Raw genomic sequence first — 25234 nt, forward strand, 5'->3', positions numbered from 1 at the left:
ATTTAACCTGGTAACACTCCCCCTTCCCCATCTGAATCTCCCACCCTTCCACTCCCATCCCCATCAACCCGTATTCCAGACATGAAAATACCTTTCGCCTGCACCAAGACTCAACGACCGTGTGTCCATTAATAATAATGATAATCATTACAGCATTTGATATAGCGCCTTATCTCGCTTACATAAGCCACTCTAAAGCGCTTTACAGTACATCGATATATAATTTATAAAATTAGCATATGTGCGGGTGTGTAAATCCACAATTTGATTTTCAAGAAATGGATCCAATAGATCAGACGAATTGATAATGAGAGGTTTACTTGAGTACCATAGACTTCATGGTGAAACGAAGTGTAGTTTCCGTCGGAAAGAAAAGATGATTGTCTCACTTTTTGTGGTCATTTCAATTATTGCTGTTTTTATGAATATTTTAATCAGCAATGCTTTGGATTGATGTAGCTCACGTTTCAGTTTAATTTGTATTGAAGAAAGTTTTCTAAAAATCGGAAGACAAGTATTTTTCGTTGGGTAACGTTTGATGTTGCCGATCAATGACCAATACAATTTGGGCATTGAGATATATTAACATAAATCAAAAATAACTAACTTTCTTCTATTGATTTCATGGGCGATGAAATTATAAAGTCCTAAGACTTGATAGACTGCTGAACAGTTCGTGTTGAATTTGTCTCATTTATCTCAGGAACAACTCATTTCATCACCCCATGAGATCGTTCAAAGCAAAATTCAATTGTTATATTTAAACAAAACAGGTTTACCTATACCTATAACTTGTGCAAGTCTACGTGTAATATCGATGCTTAAATATAGTCCGTTATTCTAATTAACCATGGATGAAAATACCCCCGAATACATTATTATGCATTGCACAAAAAAACAGCATTCTCCTGTATTTCAATAAATACCCCAAAACGTGATGCTGTTGGGGTGAAGTAAAAATGACTAAATTATATGAAAAAATACAAGAATTCATAACAACAAGCAATATCAATATGGTCAATTTCATGGGCAAGTGAAACAAATATTATTTGATAATTTCAGTAAGCCTTGCTTTAGTAGAAATTTAAATATATCGCTTTATACCAATAGACAGATTATCATTAGAAATTGGTTCGCGTAGAGCAAGCTGTTTCATTCATTTTTTATTTGAAAGATAAAAAGATAATTGGACCTTTTGCTCTCTGTTTAAAATGCAATTTATCAATGTTTGTTTAATAATGATAATAAAAAATATCAGAAAACCACTAATGGCCATATCAGGGAAAGTGTCAACTGTAAGCCTGCTGTGTTGGTTCTATAGAGTTCTCTTTAATCAAAACCCAAAGAGAAAGATGCTTTCTGAATCAATTTTCTATCTATTTAGTACGTGTATTAGTGGAGCCTTGAACAATTGCACCGTTACAAAAGCCATACATTTTGCGGAGTTTAAGACTGGTGGAAGTAGTCTGAGAGATGATTGATGACAGTGTAGCACCGAACTCATCTACAATAAATCATAATATTTCTGCATTGTATCTCGTTCTAAGTCAAGGTTTTGTCACAATTCCCAATTTAAATATCAGTTCTGAATGAAACACGTCTTTGCTTCCTTGCGGCTGTGTCAATTGCTATGTGAGTGACATCACTCATGCTATGATAACCAGCTCCTTATACTATTTCAATGCAGAAACAGCTCGCTGCTTCCTTATAGATATGCTTTTTGCCGTGTGACAGACATCATTTATGCAATGAATAGCAACTAACACTACTTAAATATAAAAATTGGTCTTGACAAGTCGATATATTTTCGAGAAAATCAATCGGAAATAATTGTATCCGAGCATGAGATTCGTTTTGGCTCCATGATCTGGCTGTAGTGGCTACAATAACGTCAGTTACAGGGTTACGTCTGTCGTAATTGCTGTGTAGAAGGACGATAAAGAGTGGCCCAGCGACCAGAGGACGAGCATTATACGAAAATCGAGTACCTACTTGAAGAATAAACCCAATATTATACCAGAAAAAAATAGCGTTCGCCGTCGCTTCACGGCCATTTGCATTTATCATGAATCGTTCATACAATTTGTGTTGCGGTGGTATAAAAACATCTGATTTCGAACTGAGAGACTAAAACGATAAACTACACTCTTAATGGTAAACAACAGCAACAGTACTACAGTTATAGACAATAAACGACTGCATAGTATACATCTTGTTACATTTTACTGTCGACCACTGTTACAGTCTAGACTAGCGTAGGGTTGGGGGGTTTTGTTGTCTTTTGTTGTTTTGTTTTTTGATTGTCTGGCATAAAAGAGAGAGAAAAAAGAAAACAAAAAAAAGTAACAGAATACTGAAATGTCAACAAAACCGTAATTCGAATTCAAAGTCGATAAAACGAGAATACAATATAACAACGAAAAAGTTACATAGAACCCCTTTATAAAGGTAGCGAGGATACAATATAACAACGGAAAGATTTACATAAAACCCCTTTATAAAGGTAGCGAGGATACAATATAACAACGAAAAAGTTACATAGAACTCCTTTGATACAATATAACAACGAAAAAGTTACATAGAACCCCTTTATAAAGGTATCGAGCATAAAAAAAATAACGGAAAGATTAACATAGAACCCCTTTATAAAGGTATCGAGGATAAAATATAATAACGAAAAGATTAACATAGAACCCCTTTGTAAAGGTAGCGAGGATAAAATATAATAACGGAAATATTTACATAGAATCCCTTTATAAAGGTAGCGAGGAAAAAAATGTAATAACGGAAAGATTTACATAGAACCCTTTTATAAAGGTATCGAGGATAAAAATATAATAACGGCAAGATTAACATAGAAACCCTTTATAAAGGTAGCGAGGTTAAAAGATAATAACGGAAATATTTACATAGAACCCCTTTATAAAGGTAGCGAGGATAAAATATAATAATATTTTGATAACCAGGAAACATATCAGCACGAGTCTGGTTTACCTTCACCATTAATTGTAACTTTATAGCCTAGTTTCCTGTTTTAGGTTTTGAAAATTATTGACTGTCTGCCTTCTTTTTACCTCAGAAGAGACATTTGAAGCACGACGACGCCGCGTTTGTTTTATCTTTAACACTTTTATCCTTTTTAAACGCTGGCATTGTTTATCAATTGAGTGTCCCTTATAAAATGATTCATTATTTACTATTTTGAAGTAAAAGACAAAACAAAATAGCATAAAAAATCTATGAAATAGGCCAACCAATATTACTGTCAAATGGTGTCAAACGGTAGCACCAACAGCAGATAAACATGAAATATGTCATGATGGCGACCGTAAGAGCTGCTCGTATAATGACGTCTCTACGGTAGAAATCCGAGATAAGTAGTTTATTTGTCAATAGGACGCTTATATCCAGAAGGTCTATTTCGTGTGACTGACGATAGAACAGCAAATCAGTAGAGAAATGTTCCTTTCAGTAGCAAAAATATTACTACTGAGTAAAGGAAAGATCTTGAAAATACAGTCCTTACCTTAATTATAGAGTTTGTTAGAGAGGTGATCATTATTGTCATATTACAGATATTTATCCAGATATCATCTTAAAAAAAGGAGTCGGAAGTTTCTTTTTAATTCAAATTATGAATAATAAAAAATTGCAAATAGTTTTAAATATTTCTAAATTATATGTACACTAACACCCACCAGTATGTCCATGATAACGCCCATTTACACAAACACCTACCGGTATGTTCATTAGAACGCCCATTTACACTAAAACCTACCGGTATGTTCATGATAACGCCCATTTACACAAACACCTACCGGTATGTTCATTAGAACGCCCATTTACACTAAAACCTACTGGTATGTTCATTAGAACGCCCATTTACGCTAAAACCTACCGGTATGTTCATGATAACGCCCATTTACACTAAACCCTACCGGTATGTTCATTAGAACGCCCATTTTCACTAAATCCTACCGGTATGTTCATGATAACGCCCATTTAAACTAAAACCTACCGGTATGTTCATGAGAACGCCCTTTTACACTAAAACCTACCGGTATGGCCATGAGAACGCCCTTTTACACTAAAACCTACCGGTATGTCCATGAGAACGCCATTTTACACTAAAACCTACCGGTATGTCCGTGAAAACGCCCATTTACACTAAAACCTACCGGTGTGTTCATGATAACGCCCATTTACACTAAAAACTACCGGTATGTTCATGATAACGCCCATTTGCACTAAAACCTACCGGTATGTTCATGATAAAGCCCATTTACACAAACACCTACCGGTATGTTCTTGATAACGCCCATTTACACCAAAACCTACCGGTATGTTCATTAGCACGCCCATTTACACTAAAACCTACCGGTATGCTCATGATAACGCCCATTTACACTAAAACCTACCAGTATGTTCATGATAACGCCCATTTGCACTAAAACCTACCGGTATGTTCATGATAAAGCCCATTTACACAAACACCTACCGGTATGTTCAGTAGAACGCCCATTTACACTAAAACCTACTGGTATGTTCATTAGACCGCCCATTTACGCTAAAACCTACCGGTATCTTCATGATAACGCCCATTTACACAAACACCTACCGGAATGTTCATTAGAACGCCCATTTACACTAAATCCTACCGGTATGTTCATTAGAACGCCCATTTACGCTAAAACCTACCGGTATGTTCATGATAACGCCCATTTAAACTAAAACCTACCGGTATGTTCATGAGAACGCCCTTTACACTAAAACCTCCCGGTATGTCCGTGAGAACGCCCATTTACACTAAACCCTCCCGGTATGTTCATGAGAACGCCCTTTACACTAAAACCTCCCGGTATGTCCGTGAGAACGCCCATTTACACTAAACCCTACCGGTATGTTCATGAGAACGCCCTTTACACTAAAACCTACCGGTATGTCCGTGAGAACGCCCTTTTACACTAAAACCTACCGGTATGGCCATGAGAACGCCCTTTTACACTAAAACCTACCGGTATGTCCATGAGAACGCCATTTTACACTAAAACCTACCGGTATGTCCGTGAGAACGCCCTTTTACACTAAAACCTACCGGTATGTCCATGAGAACGCCCTTTTACACTAAACCTACCGGTATGTCCATGAGAACGCCCTTGTACACTAAAACCTACCGGTATGTCCATGAGAACGCCCTTTACACTAAAACCTACCGGTATGTCCGTGAGAGCGCCCATTTACACTAAAACCTACCGGTATGTCCGTGAGAGCGCCCATTTACACTAAAACCTACCGGTATGTCCATGAGAACGCCCTTTTACACTAAACCTACCGGTATGTCCATGAGAACGCCCTTTTACACTAAACCTACCGGTATGTCCATGAGAACGCCCTTGTACACTAAAACCTACCGGTATGTCCATGAGAACGCCCTTTACACTAAAACCTACCGGTATGTCCGTGAGAGCGCCCATTTACACTAAAACCTACCGGTATATTCATTATAACGCCCATTTACACAAACACCTACCGGTATGTTCATTAGAACGCCCACTTACACTAAAACCTACCGGTATGTTCATTATAACGCCCATTTACACTAAAACCTACTGGTATGGTCATGATAACGCCCATTTACACAAACACCTACCGGTTTGTTCATTAGAACGCCCATTTACACTAAATCCTACCGGTATGTCCGTGAGAACGCCCATTTACACTAAACCCTCCCGGTATGTTCATGAGAACGCCCTTTACACTAAAACCTCCCGGTATGTCCGTGAGAACGCCCATTTACACTAAACCCTCCCGGTATGTTCATGAGAACGCCCTTTACACTAAAACCTACCGGTATGTCCGTGAGAGCGCCCATTTACACTAAAACCTACCGGTATGCTCATGATAACGCCCATTTACACTAAAACCGACCGGTATGTTCATGAGAACGCCCTTTTACACTAAAACCTACCGGTATGTCCATGAGAACGCCCTTTTACACTAAACCTACCGGTATGTCCATGAGAACGCCCTTTTACACTAAACCTACCGGTATGTCCATGAGAACGCCCTTGTACACTAAAACCTACCGGTATGTCCATGAGAACGCCCTTTTACACTAAACCTACCGGTATGTCCATGAGAACGCCCTTTTACACTAAACCTACCGGTATGTCCATGAGAACGCCCTTTTACACTAAAACCTACCGGTATGTCCATGAGAACGCCCTTTTACACTAAACCTACCGGTATGTCCATGAGAACGCCCTTGTACACTAAAACCTACCGGTATGTCCATGAGAACGCCCTTTTACACTAAACCTACCGGTATGTCCATGAGAACGCCCTTGTACACTAAAACCTACCGGTATGTCCATGAGAACGCCCTTGTACACTAAAACCTACCGGTATGTCCATGAGAACGCCCTTTTACACTAAACCTACCGGTATGTCCATGAGAACGCCCTTGTACACTAAAACCTACCGGTATGTCCATGAGAACGCCCTTTTACACTAAAACATACCGGTATGTCCGTGAGAACGCCCATTTAAACTAAAACCTACCGGTATGTTCATGAGAACGCCCTTTACACTAAAACCTACCGGTATGTCCGTGAGAGCGCCCATTTACACTAAAACCTACCGGTATGTCCGTGAGAATGCCCATTTACACAAACACCTACCGGTATGTTCTTGATAACGCCCATTTACACCAAAACCTACCGGTATGTTCATGAGAACGCCCTTTTACACTAAAACCTACCGGTATGTCCGTGAGAGCGCCCATTTACACTAAAACCTACCGGTATGGTCATGATAACGCCCATTTACACAAACACCTACCGGGATGTTCATGATAACGCCCATTTACACTAAAATCTACCGGTATGTTCATGATAACGCCCATTTCCACTAAAACCTACCGGTATGTTCATGAGAACGCCCTTTTACACTAAAACCTACCGGTATGTCCGTGAGAGCGCCCATTTACACTAAAACCTACCGGTATATTCATTATAACGCCCATTTACACAAACACCTACCGGAATGTTCATTAGAACGCCCATTTACACTAAATCCTACCGGTATGTCCGTGAGAACGCCCATTTACACTAAACCCTCCCGGTATGTTCATGAGAACGCCCTTTACACTAAAACCTCCCGGTATGTCCGTGAGAACGCCCATTTACACTAAACCCTCCCGGTATGTTCATGAGAACGCCCTTTACACTAAAACCTACCGGTATGTCCGTGAGAACGCCCATTTACACTAAACCCTCCCGGTATGTTCATGAGAACGCCCTTTACACTAAAACCTCCCGGTATGTCCGTGAGAACGCCCATTTACACTAAAACCTACCGGTATGTTCATGAGAACGCCCTTTACACTAAAACCTACCGGTATGTCCGTGAGAACGCCCATTTACACTAAAACCTACCGGTATGTCCGTGAGAAAACCTACCGGTACGTCATTGGAAATGTTCATTTACATTAAACTTTACCGGTTTGTCTATAGGAACGCAATCTTTTACATGTTTTCTAAGCTTGACTTTACATGTAACTACTTCTGTGAAAGATTTTACATGTAAATTCATTAAAGAGTAGATGTTATCTATTATACAAGTCTCTAGCAACGGGAAAAAACTTGGAAAAACGTTTTCGTTTTGTATCAGACAGTACGTGAAAAAAGGGAATCTATGACACGTGGCTCGCCATGTCTTCTAACATAAGCTACACGATTTGTAGTTGATGGTGTTTTTCTGTGTCACACTAAAACAACTTAGTATGTGGCCATAAAATACCGAGGAGTGTGTTAACGTACTGATCATAAATGTTATGATCACACGGGATGTGATGGACGAGATAGGAATAGCTGACACGTCAATGTGTTTACAAGATTAAAGTCACGAAAACACGTATCAGTTACGTTTATCTGGTATAGCGTACACACCAAGTTAATGGACTACCACATAACGAAGTTGTAACTTCAAACAGAAAATCGATAACTCGAACATGAAACACACATACTACTGACAAAAACTGTTGATATTTCGCATTAAATATTGATCTCAGCAGATTAGTTGTTTATTATGAATATTATCAGTTAATTGATTATGTAAGTAAAGGCAAGACTTGAGGTATAAAGATGAAACACTTGTCTCTGGAATGGCAATCAACAGTAAAAATAAGACTTTAGGTACGGAGATTTAACACGTGTCTCTGAAATGGCAATCAACAGTAAAAATAAGACTTTAGGTACGAATATCGAACACGTGTCTCTGGAATGACAATCAACAGTAAAAATAAGACTTTAGGTACGGAGATTTAACACGTGTCTCTGAAATGGCAACCAACAGTAAAAATAAGACTTTAGGTACGAATATCGAAGACGTGTCTCTGGAATGACAATCAACAGTAAAAATAAGACTTTGGATACGGGGATCTAACACGTGTCTCTAGAATGACAATAAACAGTAAAAATAAGACTTTAGGTACGGGGATCTAACACGTATCACTGGAATGGCAATAAACAGTAAAAATAAGACTTTACGTACGGAGATCTAACACGTGTCTCTGGAATGACAATTAACAGTAAAAATAAGACTTTAGGTACGGAGATCTAACACGTATCTCTGCAATGGCAATAAACAGTAAAAATAAGACTTTACGTACGGAGATCTAACACGTGTCTCTGGAATGACAATTAACAGTAAAAATAAGACTTTAGGTACGGAGATTTAACACGTGTCTCTGAAATGGCAACCAACAGTAAAAATAAGACTTTAGGTACGAATATCGAACACGTGTCTCTCGAATGACAATCAACAGTAAAAATAAGACTTAAGGTACGGAGATTTAACACGTGTCTCTAAAATGACAATAAACAGTAAAAATAAGACTTGAGGTACGGAGATTTAACACGTGTCTCTGAAATGGTAATCAACAGTAAAAATAAGACTTTAGGTACGGAGATCTAACACGTGTCTCTGGAATGACAATTAACAGTAAAAATAAGACTTTAGGTACGGAGATTTAACACGTGTCTCTGAAATGGTAATCAACAGTAAAAATAAGACTTTAGGTACGGAGATCTAACACGTATCTCTGCAATGGCAATAAACAGTAAAAATAAGACTTTACGTACGGAGATCTAACACGTGTCTCTGGAATGACAATTAACAGTAAAAATAAGACTTTAGGTACGGAGATCTAACACGTATCTCTGGAATGGCAATAAACAGTAAAAATAAGACTTTAGGTACGGGGATCTAACACGTGTCTCTGGAATGACAATCAACAGTAAAAATAAGACTTAAGGTACGGAGATTTAACACGTGTCTCTAAAATGACAATAAACAGTAAAAATAAGACTTTAGGTACGGGGATCTAACACGTATCACTGGAATGGCAATAAACAGTAAAAATAAGACTTTAGGTACGGAGATCTAACACGTGTCTCTGGAATGACAATAAACAGTAAGAAAATGACTCAGGAGAATATCTAACACGTGTCTCTGGAATGACAATTAACAGTAAAAATAAGACTTTAGGTACGGAGATCTAACACGTGTCTGTGGAATGACAATCAACAGTAAAAATAAGACTTAAGGTACGGAGATTTAACACGTGGCTCTAAAATGACAATAAACAGTAAAAATAAGAGTTTAGGTACGGGGATCTAACACGTATCACTGGAATGGCAATAAACAGTAAAAATAAGACTTTAGGTACGGGGATCTAACACGTGTCTCTGGAATGACAATAAACAGTAAGAAAATGACTCAGGAACCAAACAAGACAGTAAGTATAGGGGTTTGACTTGTGTCTCTGGAACCAAACAAGACTGTATGTATAGGGGATTGACTTGTGTCTCTGGAACCAAACAAGACAGTATGTATAGGTGTTTGACTTGTGTCTTAGGAACCAAACAAGACTGTATGTATAGGGGTTTGACATGTGTCTCTGGAACCAAACAAGACAGTAAGTATAGGGGTTTGACTTGTGTCTCTGGAACCAAACAAGACTGTAAGTATAGGGGTTTGACTTGTGTCTCTGGAACCAAACAAGACAGTATGTATAGGGGTTTGACTTGTGTCTCTGGAACCAAACAAGACAGTAAGTATAGGGGTTTGACTTGTGTCTCTGGAACCAAACAAGACTGTAAGTATAGGGGTTTGACTTGTGTCTCTGGAACCAAACAAGACAGTAAGTATAGGGGTTTGACTTGTGTCTCTGGAACCAAACAAGACTGTAAGTATAGGGGTTTGACTTGTGTCTCTGGAACCAAACAAGACTGTAAGTATAGGGGTTTGACTTGTGTCTCTGGAACCAAACAAGACTGTAAGTATAGGGGTTTGACTTGTGTCTCTGGAACCAAACAAGACTGTAAGTATAGGGGTTTGACTTGTGTCTCTGGAACCAAACAAGACTGTAAGTATAGGGGTTTGACTTGTGTCTCTGGAACCAAACAAGACTGTAAGTATAGGGGTTTGACTTGTGTCTCTGGAACCAAACAAGACTGTAAGTATAGGGGTTTGACTTGTGTCTCTGGAACCAAACAAGACTGTAAGTATAGGGGTTTGACTTGTGTCTCTGGAACCAAACAAGACTGTAAGTATAGGGGTTTGACTTGTGTCTCTGGAACCAAACAAGACTGTAAGTATAGGGGTTTGACTTGTGTCTCTGGAACCAAACAAGACTGTAAGTATAGGGGTTTGACTTGTGTGTCTGGAACCAAACAAGACTGTAAGTATAGGGGTTTGACTTGTGTCTCTGGAACCAAACAAGACTGTAAGTATAGGGGTTTGACTTGTGTGTCTGGAACCAAACAAGACTGTAAGTATAGGGGTTTGACTTGTGTCTCTGGAACCAAACAAGACAGTAAGTATAGGGGTTTGACTTGTGTCTCTGGAACCAAACAAGACTGTAAGTATAGGGGTTTGACTTGTGTGTCTGGAACCAAACAAGACTGTAAGTATAGGGGTTTGACTTGTGTCTCTGGAACCAAACAAGACAGTAAGTACAGGGGTTTGACTTGTGTGTCTGGAACCAAACAAGACTGTAAGTATAGGGGTTTGACTTGTGTCTCTGGAACCAAACAAGACAGTAAGTATAGGGGTTTGACTTGTGTCTCTGGAACCAAACAAGACTGTAAGTATAGGGGTTTGACTTGTGTGTCTGGAACCAAACAAGACTGTAAGTATAGGGGTTTGACTTGTGTCTCTGGAACCAAACAAGACAGTAAGTATAGGGGTTTGACTTGTGTCTCTGGAACCAAACAAGACTGTAAGTATAGGGGTTTGACTTGTGTGTCTGGAACCAAACAAGACTGTAAGTATAGGGGTTTGACTTGTGTCTCTGGAACCAAACAAGACTGTAAGTATAGGGGTTTGACTTGTGTGTCTGGAACCAAACAAGACTGTAAGTATAGGGGTTTGACTTGTGTCTCTGGAACCAAACAAGACAGTAAGTATAGGGGTTTGACTTGTGTCTCTGGAACCAAACAAGACTGTAAGTATAGGGGTTTGACTTGTGTCTCTGGAACCAAACAAGACTGTAAGTATAGGGGTTTGACTTGTGTGTCTGGAACCAAACAAGACTGTAAGTATAGGGGTTTGACTTGTGTCTCTGGAACCAAACAAGACTGTAAGTATAGGGGTTTGACTTGTGTGTCTGGAACCAAACAAGACTGTAAGTATAGGGGTTTGACTTGTGTCTCTGGAACCAAACAAGACTGTAAGTATAGGGGTTTGACTTGTGTGTCTGGAACCAAACAAGACTGTAAGTATAGGGGTTTGACTTGTGTCTCTGGAACCAAACAAGACTGTAAGTATAGGGGTTTGACTTGTGTCTCAGGAACCAAACAAGACAGTAAGTATCGGGGTTTGACTTGTGTCTCTGGAACCAAACAAGACAGTAAGTATAGGGGTTTGACTTGTGTCTCTGGAACCAAACAAGACTGTAAGTACAGGGGTTTGACTTGTGTGTCTGGAACCAAACAAGACTGTAAGTATAGGTGTTTGACTTCTGTCTCTGGAACCAAACAAGACAGTAAGTATAGGGGTTTGACTTGTGTCTCTGGAACCAAACAAGACAGTATGTATAGGTGTTTGACTTGTGTCTCAGGAACCAAACAATACTGTAAGTACAGGGGTTTGACTTGTGTCTCAGGAACCAAACAAGACTGTATGTATAGGTGTTTGACTTGTGTCTCAGGAACCAAACAAGACTGTATGTATAGGTGTTTGACTTGTGTCTTAGGAACCAAACAAGACAGTAAGTATAGGGGTTTGAGTTGTGTCTTTGTAACCAAATAAGACACTATTAATAGGAGTTTGAGTTGTGTCTCATTGTGTATAGGGACCGCAGAACCAAATGATTTCCCATAGACGGTAGTGTTAACGTTTACCACTGTCCTGGTTAAATGGGGGGTTTCACACTGGTTTAACTGGCCTCATTTTGAAGAATATCATCTCACACAACTGTAAATAAGATATTTAAAAATTCTGCCTATTTGAACTTTTATTTTATATGGGGCCGCCATTTTGTACTGAATTCGGCACCAAAAAATGACCATAATTTACAAAAAATTTCACACTTAATAATCTCTCCAAGATAAAAGCAGACTTATATATATATTGCTCAACCCACACTTTTGAAACTTCTGCCACCTTAATATCCAACCAGCAGGCCCCGAGGCATTCACCTTCCTATTAAATCTTCTGCCCAAAAGGGAAAAACCCACAATCTATTTTTGATTTGGTTCCGTGGTCCCTATAGGGGTTTGACTTGTGTCTCAGGAACCAAACAAGACTGTATGTATGAGAGTTTGACTTGTGTCTCAGGAACCAAACAAGACAGTAAGTATAGGGGATTGACTTGTGTCTCAGGAATCAAACAAGACTGTATGTATGGGAGTTTGACTAGTGTCTCAGGAACCAAACAAGACAATGAGTATTGGGTTAGACTTGTATCTTTGGAACCAAACAAGATTGTAATTATAGGAGTTTGACAAGTGTCTCAGAAACCAAACAAGACAGTAAGTATTGTTGTTTTACATATGTCACTGGATGGCAATAAGCTTCTTAACAATTCAATAAGACAACTGGTATGGGGCTAACGTTTTTTGGAGAAGCGGGTCTCTGCAATGGTAATAATCTACAATCCAAGGAAGTAGTGAGTGTAACATATATCTTTAGAAGTAGCGATCAAACAAGCTATAATCTACACGTTTGAAAACAATAGTGAAACAATTTGTTTTAAATAATGATGGTTGATTTTAAAATGTTATTTCTATTTTAGATTCCTACACGGATGTCAATGTTAGTCTCTTCATCAACAGTGTGGACTCCATCAGTGAGCAGACTATGGTAACTTCCTACGTCACTTCCGCTTTCAACATAACTAATTGCTCCATTATAAGATTGTAATTCATTTAAGCTGTCAGTGTTACGAATACTTTTGTTTAAATCTTTCATTTTCCTCTATTTTCGATTATGTTATTGGTTAACTGGTGAGTTATTTTAAAAGTCTAAATCCCAATGTATACTAATAATTACCTCCCCTGTTGTATGAGGATTACTATATACGTTAAACAATTTAGCAGGACTTTTGTTTTTTTTGAAGTATAAGGTTTATTTTACTGACATATTCCCCTGTTTTAGTAGGATTTCTATCTCCCTTGTTATATAATGGTTATTTCTTTTCTGTTTTCTATGGATTGTGTTTCCTTTCCTTTATTAGGTATATTTTCTCCCTGCTGTATAATTATTGCTGTCTCCCTTGTTGTATCATTGCAGCTTCTTTCTTTTTGAAGGACTCACTAACCAAATTGAATTTAACATAACACTATAGACAAATAATTTGTTTCTGATTTATAAAAAGCATACAAATATGTTGTTTTTTATCACACACAAAACATAAACAGCATGCAAATAGATTTTGCATCAAGGTCAACCATTTTTGCAAGTTTGCCTTTACTGTTACGGAGGTGCAAACTACGATCGATTATTATTCGTTCAGGTTTTCTAGAGTTTGGCTGATAATCAGCATAAATATATCGCTCGGGAATAGAGACAATGTCATTTCCGGACAGTAAAGGAATAAAGACTTCCCCTTGCTGTCTCCATTTAAAGGTTATGAAGGCTGTCATTGTGGTGAAGACAACGACCATTCCTTCTATACATTACTCAATCATACTAACAGGGAACGAGACAAGACATTCTCCGATCGCGAGACCTTTATATAATGTTGTTCTAACAGAGAACGAGACACGACATTCCATCAGTCTTCTATACAAGGTTTTACTAACAGGAACGAGACACGACATTCCACGAGTCCTCTATACAAGGTTTTACTAACAGTGAACGAGACACGACATTCCACGAGTCCTCTATACAAGGTTTTACTAACAGTGAACGAGACACGACATTCCACGAGTCCTCTATACAAGGTTTTACTAACAGTGAACGAGACACGACATTCCACGAGTCCTCTATACAAGGTTTTACTAACAGTGAACGAGACACGACATTCCACGAGTCCTCTATACAAGGTTTTACTAACAGTGAACGAGACACGACATTCCACGAGTCCTCTATACAAGGTTTTACTAACAGTGAACGAGACACGACATTCCACGAGTCCTCTATACAAGGTTTTACTAACAGTGAACGAGACACGACATTCCACGAGTCCTCTATACAAGGTTTTACTAACAGTGAACGAGACACGACATTCCACGAGTCCTCTATACAAGGTTTTACTAACAGTGAACGAGACACGACATTCCACGAGTCCTCTATACAAGGTTTTACTAACAGTGAACGAGACACGACATTCCACGAGTCCTCTATACAAGGTTTTACTAACAGTGAACGAGACACGACATTCCACGAGTCCTCTATACAAGGTTTTACTAACAGTGAACGAGACACGACATTCCACGAGTCCTCTATACAAGGTTTTACTAACAGTGAACGAGACACGACATTCCACGAGTCCTCTATACAAGGTTTTACTAACAGTGAACGAGACACGACATTCCACGAGTCCTCTATACAAGGTTTTACTAACAGTGAACGAGACACGACATTCCACGAGTCCTCTATACAAGGTTTTACTAACAGTGAACGAGACACGACATTCCACGAGTCCTCTATACAAGGTTTTACTAACAGTGAACGAGACACGACATTCCACGAGTCCTCTATACAAGGTTTTACTAACAGTGAACGAGACACGACATTCCACGAGTCCTCTATACAAGGTTTTACTAACAGTGAACGAGACACGACATTCCACGAGTCCTCTATACAAGGTTTTACTAACAGTGAACGAGACACGACATTCCACGAGTCCTCTATACAAGGTTTTACTAACAGTGAACGAGACACGACATTCCACGAGTCCTCTATACAAGGTTTTACTAACAGTGAACGAGACACGACATTCCACGAGTCCTCTATACAAGGTTTTACTAACAGTGAACGAGACACGACATTCCACGAGTCCTCTATACAAGGTTTTACTAACAGTGAACGAGACACGACATTCCACGAGTCCTCTATACAAGGTTTTACTAACAGTGAACGAGACACGACATTCCACGAGTCCTCTATACAAGGTTTTACTAACAGTGAACGAGACACGACATTCCACGAGTCCTCTATACAAGGTTTTACTAACAGTGAACGAGACACGACATTCCACGAGTCCTCTATACAAGGTTTTACTAACAGTGAACGAGACACGACATTCCACGAGTCCTCTATACAAGGTTTTACTAACAGTGAACGAGACACGACATTCCACGAGTCCTCTATACAAGGTTTTACTAACAGTGAACGAGACACGACATTCCACGAGTCCTCTATACAAGGTTTTACTAACAGTGAACGAGACACGACATTCCACGAGTCCTCTATACAAGGTTTTACTAACAGTGAACGAGACACGACATTCCACGAGTCCTCTATACAAGGTTTTACTAACAGTGAACGAGACACGACATTCCACGAGTCCTCTATACAAGGTTTTACTAACAGTGAACGAGACACGACATTCCACGAGTCCTCTATACAAGGTTTTACTAACAGTGAACGAGACACGACATTCCACGAGTCCTCTATACAAGGTTTTACTAACAGTGAACGAGACACGACATTCCACGAGTCCTCTATACAAGGTTTTACTAACAGTGAACGAGACACGACATTCCACGAGTCCTCTATACAAGGTTTTACTAACAGTGAACGAGACACGACATTCCACGAGTCCTCTATACAAGGTTTTACTAACAGTGAACGAGACACGACATTCCACGAGTCCTCTATACAAGGTTTTACTAACAGTGAACGAGACACGACATTCCACGAGTCCTCTATACAAGGTTTTACTAACAGTGAACGAGACACGACATTCCACGAGTCCTCTATACAAGGTTTTACTAACAGTGAACGAGACACGACATTCCACGAGTCCTCTATACAAGGTTTTACTAACAGTGAACGAGACACGACATTCCACGAGTCCTCTATACAAGGTTTTACTAACAGTGAACGAGACACGACATTCCACGAGTCCTCTATACAAGGTTTTACTAACAGTGAACGAGACACGACATTCCACGAGTCCTCTATACAAGGTTTTACTAACAGTGAACGAGACACGACATTCCACGAGTCCTCTATACAAGGTTTTACTAACAGTGAACGAGACACGACATTCCACGAGTCCTCTATACAAGGTTTTACTAACAGTGAACGAGACACGACATTCCACGAGTCCTCTATACAAGGTTTTACTAACAGTGAACGAGACACGACATTCCACGAGTCCTCTATACAAGGTTTTACTAACAGTGAACGAGACACGACATTCCACGAGTCCTCTATACAAGGTTTTACTAACAGTGAACGAGACACGACATTCCACGAGTCCTCTATACAAGGTTTTACTAACAGTGAACGAGACACGACATTCCACGAGTCCTCTATACAAGGTTTTACTAACAGTGAACGAGACACGACATTCCACGAGTCCTCTATACAAGGTTTTACTAACAGTGAACGAGACACGACATTCCACGAGTCCTCTATACAAGGTTTTACTAACAGTGAACGAGACACGACATTCCACGAGTCCTCTATACAAGGTTTTACTAACAGTGAACGAGACACGACATTCCACGAGTCCTCTATACAAGGTTTTACTAACAGTGAACGAGACACGACATTCCACGAGTCCTCTATACAAGGTTTTACTAACAGTGAACGAGACACGACATTCCACGAGTCCTCTATACAAGGTTTTACTAACAGTGAACGATAAACGGCATTCTACGATTACCCTACACTAAAATGTATATTTCACAAATTTATAATCAAATTCAGTGCGCCATTTAACTGTATTATCAGGAAACAAGACTCGGCGCCCCTTATTACTCTTCCCTAGAATGTGTTTATGGGAACCTGACACACCTCCACACCTGGCTGTACTAATAGGGAACAACAATCGATGCTCCGAGACTTTAGTTGTTTAGGATAGAGAGCCCTTATGCTTTTTACACCATATACAGGCATTTTTATTTCCTCGATAGTTATGCCAAGTTATGTTTCTGAAAAGTATTGAACTGACATAACAAATAAATGCATGGCTGCGCTGTGGTTTAGCTACCTTGTTTTATAATGGTAACAAAGATATTTTTGATCATAAAAACCAGAATGAATACACTTATTCAAGCATTTGCTTCAGTTAATGTGCAAGCAACTCCAAGCAAGACAATGAATTTATCACAGGAGATATCAAACGGACCCCTGCCATTCTATTTTACACAGTACCCAATCGCCTATGGCTCAGTAATAACTAATAGCTGTACAGCGATCTGTCTAGGTGTCTATGAATGTATTTCACGTTGACAACATTTACAAATCAATGTTGAATGATGGCAGATATTCTGTTATTATTCGAGTATAATCATATCAATAGTCAAAAAATCAATATTAACACTTGTTGTTACTGGGCATCCATTGAACAACTCATGATACAGCCAATGTGTTCAATGTGATTTTTTGTGGTAATCTAATTACAAATTCATAATATAGTTATCGTCCTTAAAATAGTGTGCTGTAAGTCACAACTCTCATGTTGTCAAATATCATTTCCCCCACAATGTATTTTCATATGATTTGAAACATCCTTCAGCGCCAAAAGACGACCAAGTAAAGGTTCAAATTGCTTTAAACACAGATCATATTTAAATTGTCATTACACAATGACATGGCAACGGCTCATTCATAGCTAGACGATTTCCAGTGACTTCCTTGCCTTTAAAAAATGCTCTTTTCACTTAGAAGTACCAAGTAATTCATATGCACGTTTTGATATCTGGAAAAAAAATCAAAAATGATATTTTAATGCAGAACCAACAGATGAGCAGCACACAATACAACCCTTTATAAAATTACTAAAAATTTTACTACGTGTTAATGTATAGTTAAACCTCAATGTTAAGGTCCCAAATTAAGTAAAGCAGATGCCAGACCTTTCAAACCTCAGCATAGTTCCAAGGTTGCTAACCCGACATAAAACCCCGAGATTCCCATCTAACATCTACCTGGCCGTCTACTGACTCGTCAGTCGTACCAACGCCAGCAGCCCTGGTAGCAGAATGGAGAGTTGTGTGGTTTATATCGCTCTATTGATACTTCATCAGTTTAAAGTTTGTTTTTTGAAAAGATATGTAGCTGGTATTTTGTTGCAGACTTATCACTAGAAAGACAAAGAAATGAATTGTCGAGACACTTTAACCGGCAAACCCGGACAAATTCGGAGTTTGGCTGATGGAAAGTATACTTCAACCCTTTTAATACATTGATTGGTCTTTGAAAATGAATGTTAAATCATCATTTGCAGTAGATAAATACATTATTTAATAATAATCAACCAACGCAACGGAAAAAGTAGATGAACAAAACAAAAATTTCAAATTTTGAACTGCATTCATCTCTGAAGTCTTTTACAAGCTTTGCTAACGAGTCGGGCATCTTGCATCTTAACTTTTTGACATCATTTACATTTCTTGCATTATTTTCTTAACTTTAAATATGTTTGTATTTTCTACAAGACGAAACTGACTAGTAGGATTTTATAATAAACCTATAATTAACGTTACTATCTGCAATGGCCAAAAAGACCACAATACAAATGTCAACGGAATCTAATACAAGTCAAACAGAAAGGCTGACTGTTGGGACGCGATGATACAAGCCAAACAGAAAGGCGTCTGCGGACTGTTGGGACGCGATGATATAAGCGAAACAGAAAGGCGTCTGCGGACTGTTGGGACGTGATGCTATAAGCCAAACAGAAAGGCGTCTGCTGACTGGTGGGACGCGATGCTATAAGCCAAACAGAAAGGCGTCTGCGGACTGTTGGGACGCGAAGATACAAGCCAAACAGAAAGGCGTCTGCGGACTGTTGGGACGCGATGCTATAAGCCAAACAGAAAGGCGTCTGCTGACTGTTGGGACGCGATGATATAAGCCAAACAGAAAGGCGTCTGCTGACTGTTTGGACGCGATTCTATAAGCCAAACAGAAAGGCGTCTGCTGACTGTTGGGCCGCGATGCTATAAGCCAAACAGAAAGGCGTCTGCTGACTGTTGGGACTGCTGACAACGTTTGTCATTGGTACTAGGAGAGATAACTCGAGCAAAATGTAATTCAAAGATGAGTCTTCTTTGATAATTACATAACAAGGAGATTAAAAGGGGGCCATTGCATACACGCCCGGAGCCTATTATCCACGTATAGCAATTGCAAAACAAATCGGACATATTTGGGATCAATTTTCATAAGCACGACAATGACATAGGAATGTAGTTGAACGGTCAGGCGACAAAGAGTACTGAAACCTTTCATGACGGTAACTCTCAGGCTGAAAAACCACTTCACAAACCCGTCATGACGATAAAACTTACGTGTAAACACTGTCTCTAAAATACAACAGCATTTGGAACTACAGACAGAAAAAAAATCAACCTATTGGATATTTTCTAAAACAATTTATTTAGAGTTCCCTTAACGCATACATATTTCAAATTAATAGAAGACGTTTACATTGTATATTAAAACTTATGTAATAATTAACGTTAGGAAATTGATTTGCTTTTACCTAGATCTTCAGGTAGAAAAGAAAGTTACGGGATATTAATCCTTAGTTATCAAACCTACAAAATATAACCAATCAAATAAATTGTATGCTTGAATAAAACTGTAATTTGTATGTAACATTTTATTACCACAGGATCTGAAGCTGAACATGTTCATACAACAGGAGTGGATAGACGAACGTCTACAATTCTACGGTCTCATCGACTCCGCCTTCCTCGAGCTCGACTCCAAACTAATTGATCTGATTTGGGTCCCCGACCTCTACGTCACCAACGAGAAAAGCGCGTCATTCCACGACGTCACAGTACCCAACAAAATGCTCCATCTATACGAGAACGGTCGCATTGTGTATCGACTGCGGTGGGTCATCAATCCTGTGACGTCATATACAGAACAATTCCTATTACTTGGAAGGTCTTCACCTATTTCCATAAACGCATGGGAAAGAGATTGAAATTTTATTAGAGTTTCTGGTCGTGTTAAATGTTTTAATGATATAACGGTGTCTCGTCGTGAATCGGTTTTGATAGTCTTGCTGTTTTCAGTCGTATAAAGGTTTTAGAGCATGTCATGGTTTTAAATATTTTACAACAGGAACACGGACAAATGACAATCCAGGACTTAAACATTAAAGATATGTGGAGCGCTCATATAGGGTACAATGTTTTACATGACTTCTCTTAGTGAAGTTTCAGTTCGAGAACTACTTTTTTCATATTCCAAACTAAGAAGTGCACAAAAATACACTATTTGCGTTTAAAATTATAAGTATTTTGTCGAGTGAGCATCTAAAATATGACGTCATTCAAGTACATGTTCTATGTGATTACTTAAATTATCATCTTGATTAATGGATCGTTAAATCTAGGGGGAAATGATTGGGTTTTGCATTCTTGGTGGGAGTTCTTAAGTAATGCATTTTATCATCGAGTTTACTTCTGTTTCGTGTTCTGCATTGTCGTTTGTTTTACAGAGCGTCTATTACAGCCGCGTGTCCGATGAAACTTCACAAATATCCACTCGACTCACAAGTCTGCGCCCTTTACATACAGAGCTGTAAGTGGAGTGTAGAACACGTTATGTCATGTTGAGACAGTAAGGGACTGTGTAACTATTCAATATGTATCTTTCATTTCATTTCAGAATATGTATTGTTCAGATCTTAGACACAAAGGAATTGGGCAAGAGGCAAAGCCTCTGAGCGCCCTCTCCTTACAGTTATAAACCGTTACACACATCCTATTGAATTGAAGTAATGATAAAACATGTATATTATATACATTGATATGTGCATGTCATTATTAGTTTTTTGAAAACTGGTGTTACAAAAACCAGATTGTACAAAAAAAATGGCAATTAAAATTATGCTGGTGGACAGCACATAGTACAATTATGTGCTGGTATCATTCCACACAGCAAAGTCATGTGAAAATAGATAAACAAGTAAGTGTAATCTAGTAAAAGCGTCTAGTATCTTTAATGAATCTCTGAACACTCTCCAAAATACTTATATTCATATTGATATCGAGTCTTCGACATCCGCATATGGATAATATATATAAAATAGTTAAAATAAAGTGCAAATTCAGAGAGAATAAATTCAGAGAGACACTAGCGATACGTATAAAGCAATGAGTCATTCCCTGCCGTTATAGCACCAGGATAGTTTGTTATTTTATCCATTGTCAAAAAGGAAACGTATATATATCTTTGTTACTATTATAAATACTATAAATCTATTCTTTATCAAGAAACATTACATTGTCATCCATTTTGCAGCACGACATAAGTTATTTTATCCTACGTTTACCATTTAACATAAGCTATTCGTTTTCCTTAAATAATCTGTCCTTTTTACAAATCAACATAATCTTTTTGTTTTCTAAATTACAGTTGCATTTACCAGAAACAACCTTCGATTCCGATGGCGAAAGGTCAATCCCATTCAAACTAATGAAAATATGGAACTACCTCAATTCGAACTCCGTGAACATCACGTTTCAGAATGTTTGAGTTTCGGAGGTGATACTGAAGGTAAGTGCAAGTCTTTATATGATTAAAAAGTTCGTTTATGTTTTGGAGGTGTGATAAAGAAGGGGAAATATAAGTGAATTCGAAAGTGTTAACAAACTCTCATTAGAACTCAGAAATAACAAGTCGTGTTATGGAAGGGTCGGGTCTTCTGCTTCAAGTAATGCCATGTCCTCAAAGTGGGAACAAAAGAAGTGACAAAGAATTCACACGATACACTAGTTAGCATTGCTAGATATCGAGATTAAAATTACATAAAAGAAGATATGGCCTTTACGATAAGTGTGGTTACCCATGAGTATACGGCATACATAAGTGAATGTATGGTAACAGTTCTGTCAGTTAACTTAACTGTCCCAAATGGAGACAACAGGGGACGGTATGGTTCTACATGGCATCTTCACTTAACTGTATGGTTCTATATGGCTATTACAAGTAACTTTACAGTTATATATGGCTATTGCAGGTAACTTCACGTGCATTCAGCTGCAGATGAGTTTCAACCGGAACATCGGCTACTTCGTAATACAGGTGTACATACCAACCATCCTTATCGTGCTGCTCTCATGGGTGTCCTTCTGGCTCAGCATAGACGCGGTCCCAGCTCGAATCTCACTAGGAATTCTTACAGTTCTCACACTGACCAATCAAAGGACAAACATGGCGTCATCCGTGCCCCAGGTGTCGTATATCAAGGCACTGGACGTGTGGATGGCTGTTTGTCTAGGGTTTGTCTTTGCCGCCATGTTGGAATACGCCCTAGTAAATGTTATGGAGCGGAAGGACGTACGTATTAAATGTCACATGCGTGATTTGTTGAGTACCCATTCTAAATATTTCACACTTATATCTTAATCATATACAAAGAATGCATCAAACAACTTCAAAGTCAGAATTGATGATGATTCATTTCCTTCCTTGTGGTTTTGTTCTCCGTTAAACTATCCGCGCAACAGTGAGTAGATTAAGTAACGAGATGATTTATTAACAGGCATCTGGTTTACAGATGAAACTTACATGTACTAGTAAACATCTGATTTACAGATGAAACGTACATGTACTAGTAAACATCTGGTTTACAGATGAAACGTACATGTACTAGTAAACATCTGATTTACAGATGAAACTGACATGTACTAGTAAACATCTGGTTTACAGATGAAACGTACATGTACTAGTAAACGTCTGGTTTACAGATGAAACTTACATGTGCTAGTAAATATCTGGTTTACAGATGAAACTTACATGTACTAGTAAACATCTGGTTTACAGATGACACATCTACTCGTAAACATCTGGTTTACAGATGACACATCTACTAGTAAACATCTGGTTTACCGATGAAACTTACATGTACTACTAAACATCTGGTTTACAGAGGAAACGTACATGTACTAGTTAACATCTGTTCTACAGATGAAACGTACATGTACTAGGAAACATCTGGTTTACAGATGACACATCTACTAGTAAACATCTGGTTTACAGATGAAACGTACATGTACTAGTTAACATCTGTTTTACAGATGAAACGTACATGTACTAGTAAACATCTGGTTTACAGATGACACATCTACTAGTAAACATCTGGTTTACAGTTGACACTTACATGTACTAGTAAACATCTGGTTTACAGATGACACTTACATGTACTAGTAAACAGTTATGATGCAGACCTTTGTTTACTAACGTAAAGTAATGATCTTTACTGAATTAACACAAACAATTACCTGTAATTTATCGAGATTAAGTGTTCTCACACCTCTGACAGAGATATCCCACGTCATACCCCGTGCTAGATTTTTTTTCTATCTGTCCGATCAGTCTGGTACCTTTACGTGACATTTCGCGGAATTGTTACACAGCGATGTATTCATCCGCTCGTAAAAGGCTTGAAATTTACAATCTGCATTATAAACATTCTGTTTTGCCGTTATGTGTATTGTTGCGTGTACAGACTATATTTTTACCCGGAAGCATTCAAATGTATCTTTACTAGTGTAGAGGCATGTTTATTTTGAGGCCCTAGACGGCTTACGTCTCGGTTGGGATTATGTTACATAATCTTATCCCTCGATTTGGATAACCTGATCTCTCTCAGTTATAGTTACAGTAGTTGATTTTATTAGTCTCCAAAACCAAAACCGGAGCGAAATCCAAAGGTTAGAATGTTACAATCATAGCCTGACACCATCCGACATCGCTCAGTTAGAGGTACTTGATTTTATCTCGCATCTCAGTAGTTCAGAAATATTAAGTATCAAGAATATTTCATATAGTGCTTGCATACAAAATAAAACGGGCAACATACAATACCTATGAAAGTCCTCTCCTGAAAGATTATATATATACAATCCTTTTTAGACATTAACATACAATTATTATGATTTTTTTATCACTAATTTATTATATTTAAATTTTGTTCTTACAGGTACAGAAAAGTGACAGCTTTGATCCCGATTTATCCAAGGTGAAAGTTCAAAAACGAGGAGAACAAATAGACCGTATCTCCCGCCTTGCCTTCCCGCTGGTGTTCCTCGGCTTCTGTGCTTTATACTGGATTGTTTACACGGTGTAGAGACAGTATTACCTACCCGTAATGTACTGGGTTGTTTAAATGGTGTAGAGACAGTATTACCTACCCGTAATGTGCTGGGTTGTTTACACGGTGTAGAGACGGTATTACCTACCCGTAATGTACTGGGTTGTTTAAATGGTGTAGAGACAATATTACCTACCCGTAATGTGCTGGGTTGTTTACACGGTGTAGAGACAGTATTACACGGTGTAGAGACAGCATTACCTACCCGTAATGTGCTGGGTCGTTTACACGGTGTAGAGACAATATTCCCTACCCGTAATGTACTGGGTTGTTTAAACGGTGAAGAGACAGTATTACCTACCCGTAATGTACTTGGTTGTTTACACGGTGTAGAGACAGCATTACCTACCCGTAATGTGCTGGGTTTTTTACACGGTGTAGAGACAGTATTACACGGTGTAGAGACAGCATTACCTACCCGTAATGTGC

The 25234-nt window shown here is 38.7% G+C and overlaps 1 protein-coding gene across 1 annotated transcript in view; it reads left to right on the top strand.

Moving 5' to 3' along the window:
* Positions 1 to 24950, top strand: part of LOC110461933 (glycine receptor subunit alpha-2-like) — a 36994-nt gene extending 12044 nt beyond the window's left edge. The window contains exons 3-8 of the mRNA XM_021515673.1: positions 13301 to 13368; positions 20306 to 20532; positions 21146 to 21228; positions 22066 to 22206; positions 22670 to 22989; positions 24635 to 24950. Coding sequence (XP_021371348.1) covers positions 13301 to 13368; positions 20306 to 20532; positions 21146 to 21228; positions 22066 to 22206; positions 22670 to 22989; positions 24635 to 24781 — 986 coding nt within the window. The 3' untranslated portion in view covers positions 24782 to 24950. The remainder of the gene's footprint in view (positions 1 to 13300; positions 13369 to 20305; positions 20533 to 21145; positions 21229 to 22065; positions 22207 to 22669; positions 22990 to 24634) is intronic.
* The last annotated feature ends 284 nt before the right edge of the window (positions 24951 to 25234 follow it).

Source organism: Mizuhopecten yessoensis, unplaced genomic scaffold (genome assembly GCF_002113885.1).
Source record: "Mizuhopecten yessoensis strain PY_sf001 unplaced genomic scaffold, ASM211388v2 scaffold10711, whole genome shotgun sequence".
NCBI classification, from domain to species: domain Eukaryota; kingdom Metazoa; phylum Mollusca; class Bivalvia; order Pectinida; family Pectinidae; genus Mizuhopecten; species Mizuhopecten yessoensis.